General features: G+C 42.3%; 1 protein-coding gene across 1 annotated transcript; it reads left to right on the forward strand.

Annotated features, from left to right (window-relative positions):
• Positions 1 to 916: 916 nt before the first annotated feature.
• On the forward strand, positions 917 to 11735 carry trub1.L (TruB pseudouridine (psi) synthase family member 1 L homeolog). The gene is made up of 8 exons (XM_041570142.1): positions 917 to 1615; positions 2420 to 2512; positions 4368 to 4423; positions 5130 to 5211; positions 6465 to 6537; positions 6789 to 6928; positions 7776 to 7832; positions 11166 to 11735. Exons 1-8 carry the CDS (start codon positions 1342 to 1344, stop codon positions 11372 to 11374), a joined length of 984 nt encoding a protein of 327 aa, XP_041426076.1. The 5' UTR covers positions 917 to 1341; the 3' UTR covers positions 11375 to 11735.
• Positions 11736 to 18194: the final 6459 nt, after the last annotated feature.

The following is an 18194-nucleotide window of genomic DNA, read 5'->3' on the forward strand; positions in this document are numbered from 1 at the left end:
ATAGGCTAAAACAGCAATTCAGCAGGTTTTAGATGGCGAATGGTCAAAGTCGAATTTTTAAAGAGACAGTATATGATAAACTTCAAAATTAGAATTTTCTATTATTTTTCAAATTCGAATCGAACTTAAACTATTCCCTAGTTGAAGTACACAACAATTAGCTCCAAATTTGAATTTTGTTTTTATTCGAATTTTCACTTGGACCTTTGATAAATCTGCCCCTAAGTATACAGGGCATATTTATCAAGGGTCGAATTTTGAATTGAAAAAACTTCAAAATTCAAAAAGACCAACCAAAATTTTCTAACGTTTTTTTGGGTCGAATAGGTCAGTTTTAGATCGAATAGGTCCGTATTTGGCCGAATTTGAATCGTACTAATCGAATTAATAGCGCAATCGATCAAATTCGATTCAAAGTTTTTCCCAGGAAAAAACTTTTCAAAGTCCGCCAATTAACTCCAAGTGGGTTCTAGCAGGTCCCCCATAGGCTAAAACAGCAATTCGACAGGTTTTAGATGGAGAATGGTCGAAGTCGAATTTTTAAAGAGACACATAATACATTTCAATATTCAGATTTTCTAATTGTTTTCAAATTCAAATCTTATTTGGACTATTTCCTAGTCGAAGTACACAAAAAATAGCTCGAAATTCTAATTTTTGCCAATACGGCGGTCGGATCGCAGGACCTGATTTTTTTCATTTGAAAAAATTCACTTTGACTATTGCTAAATCTGCCCCTAAATGTTGCAAAGTGTATTGAAAGCAAAAAACGCATTTATTAGTTATTAGTTATTGGGCTCTGTCCTAAAGGGGCGCTTGGCCTTTAAATGAAGCGTTAGTTTAGTAAAGAAGGATTAATTCTAAGCAACTTTTCAATTGGTCTTTATTCTAGTTTCTGAGTGACATCGTATTGGCTATTGCTGTGCGCTGTGTGTGATTGACACTTCTCATTTACACGTGCAATACAAACTACTGGAGAGCAAGGACAGTATCGCGGCAACGAGATAAACAAAAGTGTCGCCTGTCAGAGTGGCGCCCGCCATTTTGTTGAAGGTCAAAACTAAGTTCTCGCTAGACGTGAGTAATCGCTGCACGGTTTGACTTGAAATTTCACTCGTTGGCATTTCGAGAACTCCAAGTCGTCGGCTATTAGTCCCGGTTCATGAAAATCGGCGCAGAAACACTGGCGGCCGGAACATAATTTTTATTTGTAGCGAGCGCGGAAGCCATTTTGTTGGTGGGCAAAAGAGACGATAGAAATCCTGAATAGCTTCAGAGGAGGCGATTTACGTGCCGTTAGCGTATGCAGTGTACGTGATTCACCCTCCCCAGAAGCTGCGGATGAGGCTGTACTGCGCGGCAAAACTCGAACTCTGTGAGAACTCCTCTGTGAGGCCGGCACTACTTCCGGTCCTGGGTTGTCACGTGGTGCATCAATGTAGGACGGAACGGCAGTACGTTCAATTGCAGGGGAAGAAGCAGACGTTACCGGAGCACATGGCGGGGGATATGGCTGTCAAGCTGTTGGCGCTGAACGGGCTGTTCCCGGTGTATAAACCCAAGGGCCCCACCTCGGCCCAAGTAGTGGCGCAGCTGAAGGGCGCGTTGCTGAAAGGTTAGAGCTTTGCGTGTCTCCCCCTATTACCCACAGCAGAGTGGTATCTCCCGGGAAACTTACACCGGAAATAGATCTGGACTGGGACTCACAATAGGCCCCGGCGACTTTTCAAGTCAACTGAGGCCCAAACTGACCAATAAACAGTGACTGTCTGTGGTAAATTCCTGAACTCCTCACACTAACTGCGATTATTACTCACCCGCCCTGCACAGACGTCTCCTCATTCCTACCGGCCACATATTAAATCCACGTCCTCTGAGGCTGATTAGCAATTCATTCAGACGTGTGTTAATTACATGGCGGCACATAAATCAGTTCAGTCTGCAGAATAAAAAAAGCAAATTGCCAACCCTCACTGTCACTCGCCAGTTCTATTCTAGGCGGTCTCTCCCCTATGTGCCCACATTGAGAGGTGGATAATATCGGGCTGATCCGATCGTGGGCCCAACAATCGGAAGATAAAGCTGCCAATATGGCGGTCGGATCACAGGACCTCGTCTATGAACATTTGTGACAGATCTGACAGGATTTCTAACCTGCTCCTCGGACATTTAGACAAATACTGAGGCCCCAGTCCTGTGTGTGACTTTACTTGTGTCTCACTTCATCGCACTGTAACTGTGAAAACTAGGTTTTAGGAATGAGGTGGAGGGGGAAATATTTTGCCATTGAGCCCAGTAACTTCTTATTATGACACAGACCCCCCCCCCCAGTAGGTAAAGATCATGGGCCCCTCGTAGACTCAGTGGAACATAATAAGTAAAATCAGTTTCTGTCCTTTTCTCTTTCCTCTCTCTCCAGAAGCCGGACTGAAAGAATATGCGAAGAAAAGGAAACAGACCCTAAAGATTGGCCATGGGGGGACACTGGATAGTTCTGCCTCAGGGGTGCTTGGTAAATATGTCTTATATAATTCTGCCTACTGGAGTCTGGACAGCACACTCACTGTACAGACATGGGGATTAGTAGTGTCACACAACCCCTCACTTCTTATATCCTTATCATTTACAGTAGGGGGTACATTATCCCTTATAATACATGAGTGATACTCAGAGTTCCCTGTATAACTCAGCCTGCAGCCTTGTGCCTTTATATGGTCACAGAACAACCCCTCAGTGACTTCTAATATCCTTATCATTTACAGTAGGGGGTACATTATCCCTTATAATACATGAGTGATACTCAGAGTTCCCTGTATAACTCAGCCTGCAGCCTTGTGCCTTTATATGGTCACAGAACAACCCCTCAGTGACTTCTAATATCCTTATCATTTACAGTAGGGGGTACATTATCCCTTATAATACATGAGTGATACTCAGAGTTCCCTGTATAACTCAGCCTGCAGCCTTGTACCTTTATATGGTCACAGAACAACCACTCAGTGACTTCTAATATCCTTATCATTTACAGTAGGGGGTACATTATCCCTTATAATACATGAGTGATACTCAGAGTTCCCTGTATAACTCAGCCTGCAGCCTTGTGCCTTTATATGGTCACAGAACAACCCCTCAGTGACTTCTAATATCCTTATCATTTACAGTAGGGGGTACATTATCCCTTATAATACATGAGTGATACTCAGAGTTCCCTGTATAACTCAGCCTGCAGCCTTGTGCCTTTATATGGTCACAGAACAACCCCTCAGTGACTTCTAATATCCTTATCATTTACAGTAGGGGTACATTATCCCTTATAATACATGAGTGATACTCAGAGTTCCCTGTATAACTCAGCCTGCAGCCTTGTACCTTTATATGGTCACAGAACAACCACTCAGTGACTTCTAATATCCTTATCATTTACAGTAGGGGGTACATTATCCCTTATAATACATGAGTGATACTCAGAGTTCCCTGTATAACTCAGCCTGCAGCCTTGTGCCTTTATATGGTCACAGAACAACCCCTCAGTGACTTCTAATATCCTTATCATTTACAGTAGGGGGTACATTATCCCTTATAATACATGAGTGATACTCAGAGTTCCCTGTATAACTCAGCCTGCAGCCTTGTGTCTTTATATGGTCACAGAACAACCCCTCAGTGACTTCTAATATCCTTATCATTTACAGTAGGAGGTACATTATCCCTTATAATACATGAGTGATACTCAGAGTTCCCTGTATAACTCAGCCTGCAGCCTTGTGCCTTTATATGGTCACAGAACAACCCCTCAGTGACTTCTAATATCCTTATCATTTACAGTAGGGGGTACATTATCCCTTATAATACATGAGTGATACTCAGAGTTCCCTGTATAACTCAGCCTGCAGCCTTGTGCCTTTATATGGTCACAGAACAACCCCTCAGTGACTTCTAATATCCTTATCATTTACAGTAGGGGGTACATTATCCTTATAATACATGAGTGATACTCAGAGTAGCCTGTATAACTCAGCCTGCAGCCTTGTGCCTTTATATGGTCACAGAACAACCCCTCAGTGACTTCTAATATCCTTATCATTTACAGTAGGGGGTACATTATCCCCATTGTGTTTGGTAAATTGTAGATCAGGTTTGTGTGCTGGGAAAGTGTAAATGGGGGCACAGGTGGTGATGATCTTGTGTAGATAGCAGGGTGTGAGATTTATGGAATTATTGATCTGCACGTCCTGCTGTATTAATCTCAGCCTTCCTCTCATTAAGGTGCTTCTGTGCAGTTAATTATTGCCAGTGCTGTGTAACATCAGTCCTTCTGTACTGGAGGTTCTGACTCTGATTACTCACTGATTTTTTTTTTATTTCAGTAATTGGCATTGGGAATGGCACCAAAATGTTGAGCACAATGCTGGCAGGGTCGAAGGTAAGTAATGTTTAATACAGTTCATACTCACAACTACTGGAAGTTCTGGGCCAGTGGGACATTAGGGAAAAACCTGGTGGGCCCCTGGATCAGACCCGCTCTCTGCCTCAAACCATTTCCACTGCCCCCAACCTCGCTCACCGGTCCCAGTCAGTAAGAAAGAAGAAGGTACACGTGGGGGGACCAGAGAGGGGTTGCGGCTGGTGGGGGTGAGGGGGCCCCTGAGGGAGCAGCGCCAGTTTGCCCTCAGTCTGATACTGGCTGCTTGTAATGGGGAGTGGGGAGCCTTGGCTGGTGTGTGCAGTATAGCAGCTCCCACTCTCATGTATAAATACAAACTGTAGGTGCTAGAAAGTATAGTATCCCAAAACGCTCCGCCCGCTTGGTTCAGGAAAAGGGGTGCAACTTTCCTCGATCAGGTCACCGGTATCCTGATATCTGTAACTTGATTTGTAAAGAAATGAGGAGAGCACTCTGCAAGCATATACTGCTGTGGTTATCTTTTTATTGCTTGACTACTTGTACACGACATGTTTCGGGCCTATATGCCCTTTATCAAGTGTTGATAAAGGGCATATAGGCCCGAAACATGTCGTGTACAAGTAGTCAAGCAATAAAAAGATAACCACAGCAGTATATGCTTGCAGAGTGCTCTCCTCATTTCTTTACAAATCAAACTGTAGGTGCTGTTATTGTGTCTCTGCAGAAATACACGGCAGTGGGAGAGCTGGGGAAGGCTACAGACACGCTGGATGCATCAGGCACAGTTACTGAAGAGAAACCTTATGGTGAGACTTGCCCTTTACTATGTCCCTTCAATTTCACACCAGCCCCATATATACTTTCTACTATTGGACTATATATATATATCTATATGTCAATTCAGTTTTGTAGGCAGCGCACACTGGAATTTTTTATTTATCCAAAAGTTAAAAACATAGTCGTGAGGATCGACGTTTCGGTCTTGATCTAAGACCATTTTCAAGATCCAGATTCACATCTTAGAATGCAATATATAGTCACAATCCCTTAATTAATGGGGGAGGGAAGTGGGAGGCACACCCACCAACACAACACATCAAGGTTGTTACAACATAATTGCAATATATCAGAACTAACTCTTGAACAATCTCACACCAACCCCATAAATACTTTCTAATATTGGACTATATATATATATATATATATATATATATATATATATATATATATATATATATATATATATATATATATATATATATATATATATATATATATATATATTTATTCCAGAGGTGATACAATTTTGGCTATAAATGAGCATGGAATGATAAATGCATTATAGTAAATACAGGTATTAGCATTATAATATGGGGTCCCGTGCCTCTACCTGCAGCACCGACCTCTAATAGAAACCCAGTCTGCTAAAGTGTCGGACATCAAGTCAAGGGGAAGGTGAAACTGGCGTTATCTTGTGACAGCTGGCAGGGACCTTACATGCGCCCGCGCACTCCTGAGATAAGAGTCTGTATGGAAATGCCTTGGGCATCTGCTGTCTGATCTCTACTCCTGCGTGTCCTTCATCTCCCAGCAGGGGGAGCTCCCACCCCCCAAAATTTTGATTTTGCTTAGTGCATCTGTTGCTCAGTTTTTGAGGAATACTAAGGGAACAAGTATGGAAGGCTGATGCTGTTCATGTACATAAATATTTGCATCACTACCAGTTGTGCCCCTGTATAGACAGGGTGACTAGTTTGGACCTGGACTGACACTGCTGCAGGTACAGTAAATCCTACAATCCTACAGTCTATGGTCCACCATTTGTTGTTCAGTTGCAACTCCCAGCCCCTACCAACAGCTGATGTTTGTGGCAGATGGGAGTTGTAGTCTAGTCATTGCTAAATGCCGTAGGACCCACTTTATAAACAAATAGATGCTGCTCCTGGCAGCCCTGTGCATTGCCCCCAGATACAGCCGCCGTGTGTTAGATCCATATGTGACACCCATGGGTGCTGGGGCACTGGAGGATTGTAATATGACTCATTCTCTTCCCATTCAGATCACATAACTAAGGACGACCTGGAGGGGGCATTGAAGTCATTCACAGGAAACATCATGCAGGTCCCCCCTCTGTAAGTCATTTCTACTGTTCATTTTCTTAGGGGATTAGGCCACATTCCACTGGGTTAAACCAATTTTAGGGGTGGTATGTGCTTCAGTTTGAATCCCTATTTGTGTCCCTTTCAGAATACTATGGAATTTATTTTTTAGCTCCTCTTTTTCTACACTAAGACAGAGGACAAGATGGCTACTTATGCTGTTGTAGAACTACATCATCCAGATTTCATTTTAAAAAAATGGAAACCTCGCCTTACTTTTCCAGCTTCTCGGCACTGAAGAGGGACGGGAAAAGACTGTCGAACCTGCTGCGAGACGGCGCCGAGGTGGAAGCAAAGCCAGCCAGGCCTGTGACTGTATATCAGCTGTCTCTCAGAGACTTCCAGCCTCCACTCTTTACGCTCGGTGAGTGAATATGTTCTGGCAGAAGCTTATTCTGGAGCTGAGTGGAACTGGGTCATGGAAGAGAGTTGTTCACCTTTAAGTTATCTTTTTGTATTTTACAGAATGGCTAATTCTAAGTAACTTTTCAATTGGCCTTCATTTTTTCTTTTTTATAGTTTTTAATTTATTTGCCTTCTCACTCTTTCCAGCTTCCAAATGGGGGTCACTGACCCCATCTAACAAAACAAATGCTCTGTAAGGCTACATACAGGCCTATTCATATTCCAGTCTCGTATTCAAATCAATGCATGGTTGCTAGGATAATTTGGTCCATAGCAACCAGATGGCTGAAATTGCAAACTGAAGAGCTGCTGAATAAAAAGCTAAATAAGTCAAAATCCACAAATTATAAAAAATGAAAACCATAGCAATGTGGCTCAGAATATCCCTCTCTACATCATACTTACAGTTAATTTAAAGGTGAACAACCCATTTAATAGCAATTCTTTGGGTCCAGACTTTAACTCTGAAACCCTCCTCCCAGGAGCCCAGGTGACCAGTGGGTTAATAATTAGTGCCCCCTTGGGAGGGAGGGCCCTACATCATACTAAAAGGTAATGTCAAGGTGAACAACTCCTTTAACCCTTTGCTTGCTAAGCATGTACAATGTATGTATTATGTACATTCCTTTGCAGATGAGCCATTCTCTCTGTCTATCGAGCCCTACCTGCACCACTGCTATCGCCATGCACAATCCTGTAAATGTTGCCTAGGAAGTTCTCTGATCCTTTGCTCATTTCTGATTGGTTGATATTACTTCTGGGCAATTTGGACTCTGGCATACTCATCCTGTGCTTTTCTCTTTCAGATGTTGAGTGCGGAGGTGGGTTTTATGTGAGAAGCCTGGTCAATGATCTCGGGAAAGGTAAGTGCTACCTGGGAAGACTAAGCAATCATTGTTACATTTGTCATTAGACCACCAGAGGTCACTGTTTCACTGGAGTCTATGGATCAGTATTAACTGGCTGCTCCAAAGAGGAACTATATGACAAATACCTCAAACACCTCACAGTCCATCTGCTGCCTTGTTGCCAGGTTGCTATTTTTTAGCAACCAGACATTACTACACTCAATAGGGAGGCAAATAATCCAGAAAGACGAGTTGCATCATTTAATTCTCCTTTAAGTGTGTGTTTTAGACACAGACACAAAGGTTTTCTGATTCCACTGCCTTGTGATTGTTGCTGCTGCCCCCCCAATTTATATGGAGATTAGCTGTGTATCCGATAAATCCATTGTCACTCGCTGCCGGCTCATTGCTCTCCCTGGGATGCAAATTGCCTTTGCCTCCTGTTGTGCGGCCATCCTGACAGCTGCTGAGTGAACCTGCTGGGCTCCTGCTTAGAGACAACACTGGCCCTGCCGGTCCTTTGGCACATCTTGTGATTCTGCTTCTCCGTGTTCACAAGCCGAGACCCCCACGTGTCCTGCCTCTTTCTGTGGCATTGCCAACTCACGTGCTTGTTGTGCCCTACTTGTGTTGCTATTCCAAGCCACTTCCCAATAGTCGTCCATTCCTCATTCTCACTGGGTTTATAGTTCTGTGTAACTGTCATTGTGTCTGTCCCTTTCTCTGCACTGCTGCTTCTGACTCCTGATACAACTTCCCAATATCCATTCATTCCTCATTCTCACTGGGTTTATAGTTCTGTGTAACTGTCATTGTGTCTGTCCCTTTCTCTTCTCTGCACTGCTGCTTCTGACTCCTGATACAACTTCCCAATATCCATTCATTCCTCGTTCTCACTGGGTTTATAGTTCTGTGTAACTGTCATTGTGTCTGTCCCTTTCTCTGCACTGCTGCTTCTGACTCCTGATACAACTTCCCAATATCCATTCATTCCTCATTCTCACTGGGTTTATAGTTCTGTGTAACTGTCACTGTGTCTGTCCCTTCCTCTGCACTGCTGCCTCTGACTCCTGATACAACTTCCCAATATCCATTCATTCCTCATTCTCACTGGGTTTATAGTTCTGTGTAACTGTCATTGTGTCTGTCCCTTTCTCTTCTCTGCACTGCTGCTTCTGACTCCTGATACAACTTCCCAATAGTCGTCCATTCCTCATTCTCACTGGGTTTATAGTTCTGTGTAACTGTCATTGTGTCTGTCCCTTTCTCTGCACTGCTGCCCCTGACTCCTGATACAACTTCCCAATATCCATTCATTCCTCATTCTCACTGGGTTTATTGTTCTGTGTAACTGTCATTGCGTCTGTCCCTTTCTCTGCACTGCTGCTTCTGACTCCTGATACAACTTCCCAATATCCATTCATTCCTCATTCTCACTGGGTTTATAGTTCTGTGTAACTGTCATTGTGTCTGTCCCTTTCTCTGCACTGCTGCTTCTGACTCCTGATACAACTTCCCAATATCCATTCATTCCTCATTCTCACTGGGTTTATAGTTCTGTGTAACTGTCATTATGTCTGTCTCTTTCTCTGCACTGCTGCTTCTGACTCCTGATACAACTTCCCAATATCCATTCATTCCTCATTCTCACTGGGTTTATAGTTCTGTGTAACTGTCATTGTGTCTGTCCCTTTCTCTGCACTGCTGCTTCTGACTCCTGATACAAGTTCCCAATATCCATTCATTCCTCATTCTCACTGGGTTTATAGTTCTGTGTAACTGTCATTGTGTCTGTCCCTTTCTCTGCACTGCTGCTTCTGACTCCTGATACAACTTCCCAATATCCATTCATTCCTCATTCTCACTGGGTTTATAGTTCTGTGTAACTGTCACTGTGTCTGTCCCTTCCTCTGCACTGCTGCCTCTGACTCCTGATACAACTTCCCAATATCCATTCATTCCTCATTCTCACTGGGTTTATAGTTCTGTGTAACTGTCATTGTGTCTGTCCCTTTCTCTGCACTGCTGCCTCTGACTCCTGATACAACTTCCCAATATCCATTCATTCCTCATTCTCACTGGGTTTATAGTTCTGTGTAACTGTCATTGTGTCTGTCCCTTTCTCTTCTCTGCACTGCTGCTTCTGACTCCTGATACAACTTCCCAATATCCATTCATTCCTCATTCTCACTGGGTTTATAGTTCTGTGTAACTGTCATTGTGTCTGTCCCTTTCTCTGCACTGCTGCCTCTGACTCCTGATACAACTTCCCAATATCCATTCATTCCTCATTCTCACTGGGTTTATAGTTCTGTGTAACTGTCATTGTGTCTGTCCCTTTCTCGGCACTGCTGCTTCTGACTCCTGATACAACTTCCCAATATCCATTCATTCCTCATTCTCACTGGGTTTATAGTTCTGTGTAACTGTCATTGTGTCTGTCCCTTTCTCTGCACTGCTGCTTCTGACTCCTGATACAACTTCCCAATATCCATTCATTCCTCATTCTCACTGGGTTTATAGTTCTGTGTAACTGTCATTGTGTCTGTCCCTTTCTCTGCACTGCTGCCTCTGACTCCTGATACAACTTCCCAATATCCATTCATTCCTCATTCTCACTGGGTTTATAGTTCTGTGTAACTGTCATTGTGTCTGTCCCTTTCTCTTCTCTGCACTGCTGCCTCTGACTCCTGATACAACTTCCCAATATCCATTCATTCCTCATTCTCACTGGGTTTATAGTTCTGTGTAACTGTCATTGTGTCTGTCCCTTTCTCTTCTCTGCACTGCTGCCTCTGACTCCTGATACAACTTCCCAATATCCATTTATTCCTCATTCTCACTGGGTTTATAGTTCTGTGTAACTGTCATTGTGTCTGTCCCTTTCTATTCTCTGCACTGCTGCTTCTGACTCCTGATACAACTTCCCAATATCCATTCATTCCTCATTCTCGCTGGGTTTATAGTTATGTATAACCTTCATTGCTATTGTCTCTAACTGTGGGTCATTTATCAACACTGGGCAAATTTGCACATGGGCAGTAACCCATGGCAACCAATCAGTTTGCTGCATTCATTGTTCTACTTGCAGTTGATTACTGATTGGTTGCTATAGGTAACTGCCCATGGGCAAATTTGCCCAGTTTTGATAAATGAGCCCCACTGTCAAGAGTCTGACTCCTGAAACAATGTAGCAGAAGTCCGTTCTTCTACAGGTTTGGCTTCTGATTTATTGTTTCATTTCTCTGAATGGGGACATTGTTTGTATACATGCAAGGCAAGTCCCAATATGGAGAATGTTAATTTTTTCCATTTCTTCCACTGTTTCGACTTTATTATTATTTGTAGAACTGAAGACGTGTGCGAGTGTGAAGGAGCTTGTCCGTACCAAGCAGGGTCCTTTTACCCTAGAGGATCACATGCTGAAAGAAGAAGACTGGAACATCAGTAGGATAGCGCAGGCACTGCAAGAATACGACCCACTTCTTCCAGTCGAGCCAGGCAACAAGAGGTTAAGGGCCGAGCCCGCTGATAATACAGTCGCATCCGGGGAATGAACGTGACAATAAACAGACTTGAAAGCATCGAGAAGCCGAGTCATTTTCCTGCTCGCGGAGGCTTCTGAGAATTCATTTGTTTCGCCCGTACGTCGGGAAAGAGGCCTGCGCACTAACAGGGCCACTGGGCCCCCGAGGGGCCGTTTCTTTTCTTGTGTTTCACAGCCCAGTGGAGCAGGAACGGCCGCAGGGGCTCTTATCTCTCCAGCGGAACATGCAGATTAGAGAATCCCAAATAATTTCCCTGCCACTCGGGAACAAGTGCCACTAAATTCACTGGAGGTGTCGTGATTGTGGGACTGACTGCTGATCGCATTTCTCTTGATTGATGTTTATTTTTTAATAAAATAAGGAAAAAGGATTTGTCATTTACATATATATAAAGGGTACTGTGATAGTGACGGAGCAGTTGTATGGCAGTTACAAGGGATACTTTAAAGGGGTTGTTCACCTTTAAATTAACAGTTAGTATGACATAGAGAGCAATATTCTGAGAAAATTTGCAATTAGTTTTCATTTTTTATTATTTATGGTTTTTGACTTATTTAGTTTTTTATTCAGCAGCTCTCCAGTTTGTAATTTTAGCAATCTGGTTGCTAGGGTCCGAATTCCGCTAGTAACCATGCATTGATGTGAATAAGAGACTGGAATATGAATAGGAGAGGCCTGAATAGAAAGAGGAGTAATAAAAAGTAACAATAATAATACATTTGTAGCCTTATAGAGTCTTTGTTTTTTTAGATGGGGTCAGTGACCCCCATTTGAAGGCTGGGAAGAGTCAGAAGGAGAAGGCAAATAATTCCAAAACTAATAAAAAAAAAAAAAAATGAAGCCCAATTGAAAACTTCAAATTAGACATTCCATAACATACTAAAAGTGAATTTAAAGGAGAACCAAAGAGGCAGATTTATCTGCAGGCAGTGAGAATACAGGTGTTCAGCTATTGGTTGAACTAGAGAGAGTTTTGATTTTCGGGTTATTATAGGTTGGTTCTTTTATTTAAAAATTGGGAAGGGGGTCATACTGGTCATTTCACTTTTTTGTCTTTGAATAATTAACTGACCATAAAGGCTTCTGTCTGTGTTTATTCTAAGAATCCAGTTAAAGGCAAAGCAAAGTGCGGTTATTAGAGAGGTTAGAGACAGAAAAAGACAATGCAGGAGAGTGTGGTGTTCACGGTATTGATTGTCCTCCTGTGCAGTTTCCCTGCCTACGGCCCCCCAGCACTTATCTTCCAATCAAGGTCTCTGAAGTGGGATTTATTCCCTGCCCTCTCCCTGTTCCATCTAATTTCTCTCTAAGCCGAAGAGAGACTTCTGGCGCACGTTTTCTGTAGCTTCAAATCTGTCAGCCATTCTTGCTTCTGTCTGGCGACTTACACATATACAGAGAAGGAATGTTCTGGGCACACAATAAGCTATACCCTCATACTGTACTGTCTAAGGGAATCAATATGGCACCTCCTCCTCCCATATGTATAAATACAAATATACAGAGAAGGAATGTTCTGGGCACACAATAAGCTATACCCTCATACTGTACTGTCTAAGGGAATCAATATGGCAGCTCCTCCTCCCATATGTATAAATACAAATATACAGAGAAGGATTGTTCTGGGCACACAATAAGCTATACCCTCATACTGTACTGTCTAAGGGAATCAATATGGCACCTCCTCCTCCCATATGTATAAATACAAATATACAGAGAAGGAATGTTCTGGGCACACAATAAGCTATACCCTCATACTGTACTGTCTAAGGGAATTAATATGGCACCTCCTCCTCCCATATGTATAGATACAAATATACAGAGAAGGAATGTTCTGGGCACACAATAAGCTATACCCTCATACTGTACTGTCTAAGGGGATCAATATGGCACCTCCCTCCTCCCATATGTATAAATACAAATATACAGAGAAGGAATGTTCTGGGCACACAATAAGCTATACCCTCATACTGTACTGTCTAAGGGGATCAATATGGCACCTTCCTCCTCCCATATGTATAAATACAAATATACAGAGAAGGAATGTTCTGGGCACACAATAAGCTATACCCTCATACTGTACTGTCTAAGGGAATCAATATGGCACCTCCCTCCTCCCATATGTATAAATACAAATATACAGAGAAGGAATGTTCTGGGCACACAATAAGCTATACCCTCATACTGTACTGTCTAAGGGAATCAATATGGCACCTCCTCCTCCTCCCATATATATAAATACAATGCAGTATTAGCAGAGAGAAAAACGAATGCCTATTGGGTGATATAAGTTGCAGGTTTTGCAGAGGATGCTGGGAGTTTTGGTGCTGCCGTTTTCTGTTTCATGTTCAGTGACCTGCAGTTAGTGCATCCGTTTAAGCCTCTTTCTTCCTTAATGCACAGGAGCCCAATAATTACGGCTGTAGAAGGCCCCGTGCCCAGACTGCATTGATTGCACAATTTTTATTATGTTTTATTACCATTTTGCTGGTTGAAATAATCTCCTAAGTGCCAACGTGCCACATTACTGGTCTAACAGCTGAGTTATGTGGCAGCACCGGGCCAGAATTCTTAAAGCCGCAGCGCCGATTGTCAGGAGACAAGGGTTCCCAAATTTAAAGACTCATCCCCTCTGTACGTCAGTCATATTCCCAGTATGAAACAGGGTTTTCTCATATTTTTCCCCTGTTCCATTGCTCTAAACTCCAAAGTCCGTATTCTACTGTTATTGGTGGTGAATTGGCTTATTCTACCTGTGGTTTCAAATACAATGATTGGTTGGATTCAAAATAAAGGCATGGGACCTGTTATCCAGAATGCTCTGGATCTGGAGTTTTCTGGATCCATGGTTTGGACCTCCATATCATTATTAGTCTACCAACAAAATCATTTAAACATTAAAGAAACCCAATAGGCTGGTTTTTCTATCCAATAAGGATTAATTATATCTTAGTTGGGATCAAGTACAAGCTGCTGTTTTATTATTACAGAGGAAAAAAGGAAATTATTCTTAAAAATTTAATTAAAATAGAGTCTATGGGAGATTACCTTCCTGTATTTCAGAGCTTTCCAGATAACGGATCCCATACCTGTAATTAGAAGCCTAAATTAAGCAGCCAACCACCTTACACATAAATTATAGGGAGAAAACTGGGTTAATGCCTGTTATCCAGAATGCTCTGGATCTGGGGTGTGCTGGATAAAGGAATCTTTCCATGGTTTGGATCTTCAAGTCTTCCAACAAAATAATGGAAACATTATAGAAATCCAATAGGCTGGTTTTGCTTCCAATAAGGATTAATTATATCTTAGTTGGGATCAAGTACAAGCGACTGTTTTATTATTACACAGAAAAAGGAAATCATATTTAAAAATTTGGATTATATGGATAAAATGGAGTCTTTGAGAGACTTTCTGGATAACGGGTTTCCGGATAGTGGATCCCAAATCTGTACTACCAGCCCAGAGGTATAGCAGCCGTATAACAGTAATGATCGAGGCTTTCAACGTCGCCCCCCTATAGTTCCATATCTTGGATCTGTTGTGTGTCAGTGGCACTGCACATGCTCAGTGGGCTCTGGGCTGATATTGGAAATGAAGATTAGGGGTCTGGGGAAACCATCAAGCAGCAACAGTTGACACTACAGGGCTGATTATGAATTAAAGGGGTGGTTCACCTTTAGGTTAACTTTTAATATGTTAGAGAATGGCTCATCCTAAGCAACTATTTAACTGGTCTTCATTATTTATTTTTTATCGTTTTTTATTTATTTAAAAACGAAGTCACCAACCCCTTGAAAAAACAAATGTTCTGTAAGGCTACAAATGTATTGTTATTGCTACTTTTTATTCTTCATCTTTCTATTCAGGCCTCTCCTATTCATATTCCAGTGTCTTATTCAAATCAATGCATGGTTGCTAGGCTAATTTGGACCCTAGTAACCAGATGGCTGAAATTACAAACTGGGGAGCTGCTGAATAAAAAGCTACATAAGTCAAAAACCACAAATAATAAAAAATGAAAACCAACTGCAAATTGTCTCAGAATATCCCTCTGTATATCATACTAACAGTTAATTTAAAGGTGAAAAGTCCCTCTAATTCTGATCAGATCTGGACTGAAAATAGGCCCTGGCATTTCAGGTACACAGAGGCCAGAACAGCTCCCCAGCAGCCCAATAAATAGTGAGTGTCGGTGGCCACTTACAGCACCCGTCTGGCAGTTGCCAGAACCCACAAATTGCCAGTCTCTATTCTATACTGCCTGTAAATTAATTTCATTGTACTTACCGACTTTAATGTGTACTTTAATATCCTTAGCCCCTCCCACTCTCTTAGCCCCACCCAGTCACACAGACACACAAGGAATAGTGAGTTGTGCAACACTGTGACCTCATTAGTCACTTCCCTGTGGCTTTTCCCTTTCTGGTTCCAGAGCTGAATCCTGTGTTGCACATAAACAAATGTTTCTCGCTTTCCTGCCAGAGCAGAAGGTCATGGAAAATCAAATATTTATTTAGATATTTAGTCTCCACCTGACCATTAGTTCCGGGCAACAGAGAGATTCTGGCCACTGGCCACCAGGCTCATTTTGCATCTTGTGTGCCGAGTCTGTCTGATGATTTGTTTAGATATTTCTTCTGTTTTTCCCTCCGGCATCACATTCCCCAGGACAGACACAGAATGACTCAAAGACAAATCTCAGTTCGGCCTTAAATGTGACTTAACTTATTTTGCCAGGAAAAAAACATTTTGTTGTAGAGTTCACTGACAGGGCAGCTTTGTGTAACACAAATGTTCTGTTATACAGATAGAATCTCAGCTGCCATAAAGCAGGACAGGACTGCTGCTTACAATCTCAGTATGGCACCTCCTCCTCCCATATATATAAATACAAATATACAGAGAAGGAATGTTCTGGGCACACAATAAGCTATACCCTCATACTGTACTGTCTAAGGGAATCAATATGGCACCTCCCTCCTCCCATATGTATAAATACAAATATACAGAGAAGGAATGTTCTGGGCACACAATAAGCTATACCCTCATACTGTACTGTCTAAGGGAATCAATATGGCACCTCCCTCCTCCCATATGTATAAATACAAATATACAGAGAAGGAATGTTCTGGGCACACAATAAGCTATACCCTCATACTGTACTGTCTAAGGGAATCAATATGGCACCTCCTCCTCCCATATGTATAAATACAAATATACAGAGAAGGAATGTTCTGGGCACACAATGTGCTAAAATTGTAAATGAACAAGAGAAATATAGAAAGATAATTTTCTGTGTGCAAAAAAAGTTTATACCTGTTAAAAATGTGGTAAAACAAAATGTTGGCTCCTGTAAAGTCAAACTATTGTCTGTGCTAATATAGTGGAAGGTGCATCTCAGTACATTAATCTCCCAATACAGTGATAAGGCCTCTGTTATTTATAAGCAACATGTAATTCACTAGGGCACTGACACTCAGCTCACACATGGATATGTCAATTGTTTTGCCAGAAGACCCTTGGGTTATATAATTAGAAATATGACTGTAGCCTTGAGCTGTCCCATCTTACTCTTGTACTTCCACATCATATCCACCAGGGGGCAGGCCCAGGAGGGAGGCAGGTATAGATGATGGTCTACTACTCACTAATAGCATTGTATGTGTGTATGTGTGTGATTTAGGCTTGTAACCCTTTATCTCTTAACCAGGAATCCTAATGCCAAGCAGTCTCACAATCACAGAGGCTGTATCACTATTAATACTAGGGATGCACCGAATCCACTATTTTGGATTTGGCCGAACCCCCGAATTTTTTGCGAAAGATTAGGCGAATACCGAACCGAATCCTAATTTGCATATGCAAATTAGGGGTGGTAAGGGGAAAAAATTTTTTACTTCCTTGTTTTCTGACAAAAAGTCAAGCGATTTCCCTCCCCACCCTTAATTTGCATATGCAAATTAGGATTCAGTTCGGCCAGGCAGAAGGGTTTGGCCGAATCCAAATCCTGCTGAAAAAGACCAAATTCTGGCCGAATCCCGAACCGAATCCTTGATGCTGTGCATCCCTAATTAATACACTATAGGCTTTAATTACATCGTCCATTTGTCCAGTTGGGGGTATTTTGCCCCTTTTGCACCACCCTGAGTTTCACTTCTGGTCTCTCATTCCCTTCTTTCATTTCCATTGTTCTCTTCCGTTTCTTCAACTCTTTTCACTTTCACATTTCCATTATTCTTCCCAGAAACATTGTTTATCTGCAGATTAGTCGCAGTTGTATCTTCTTTGTTCTAATATTGTGTATTTTAGTTTTCTTTCCTCTACTGCACCTTTGTTTCTCTCCTAGTAAATCTGACTCATTCCTCTCCAGTCAGCAGTTCAGTGCCTGGAGAGTGTGTTGTGTGTTGTGTTGTATGGCAGCTCCTGTGTATGAATAAAGTGTCTGTGCTGGTGGTATTAGTAAATGAAGCAGGGGGTTCTGGGGAAGGGGCAGCCATTGTTGGAGCAGTATTGTCTCTCCCATTCTATTGTGGCTTTGGGAATGAGCAGATGGAGAGTGGATGAGCTGTGAGTCCAGTACACAAAGCACAAAGCGAATCAGCACAATTTGCTCTGCTGAGTATGAACAGAACCGCACAATAGTGAATGAACAACCAACTGTCCAACTCTGTAACGAGACCACTGGGACCCCGACACATACTCTGTGTATAATGGATCTCACACGGGCCCATCAGCCTGACCTTAATGGAGTAACTCAACCAGCCGTCTATATAAGGGTCAGGCAGCCCAATATCCAAATATTTAGGCTGTTCAGTTCACACACTGG

Source organism: Xenopus laevis, chromosome 7L (assembly GCF_017654675.1).
Source record: "Xenopus laevis strain J_2021 chromosome 7L, Xenopus_laevis_v10.1, whole genome shotgun sequence".
Taxonomy (NCBI): domain Eukaryota; kingdom Metazoa; phylum Chordata; class Amphibia; order Anura; family Pipidae; genus Xenopus; species Xenopus laevis.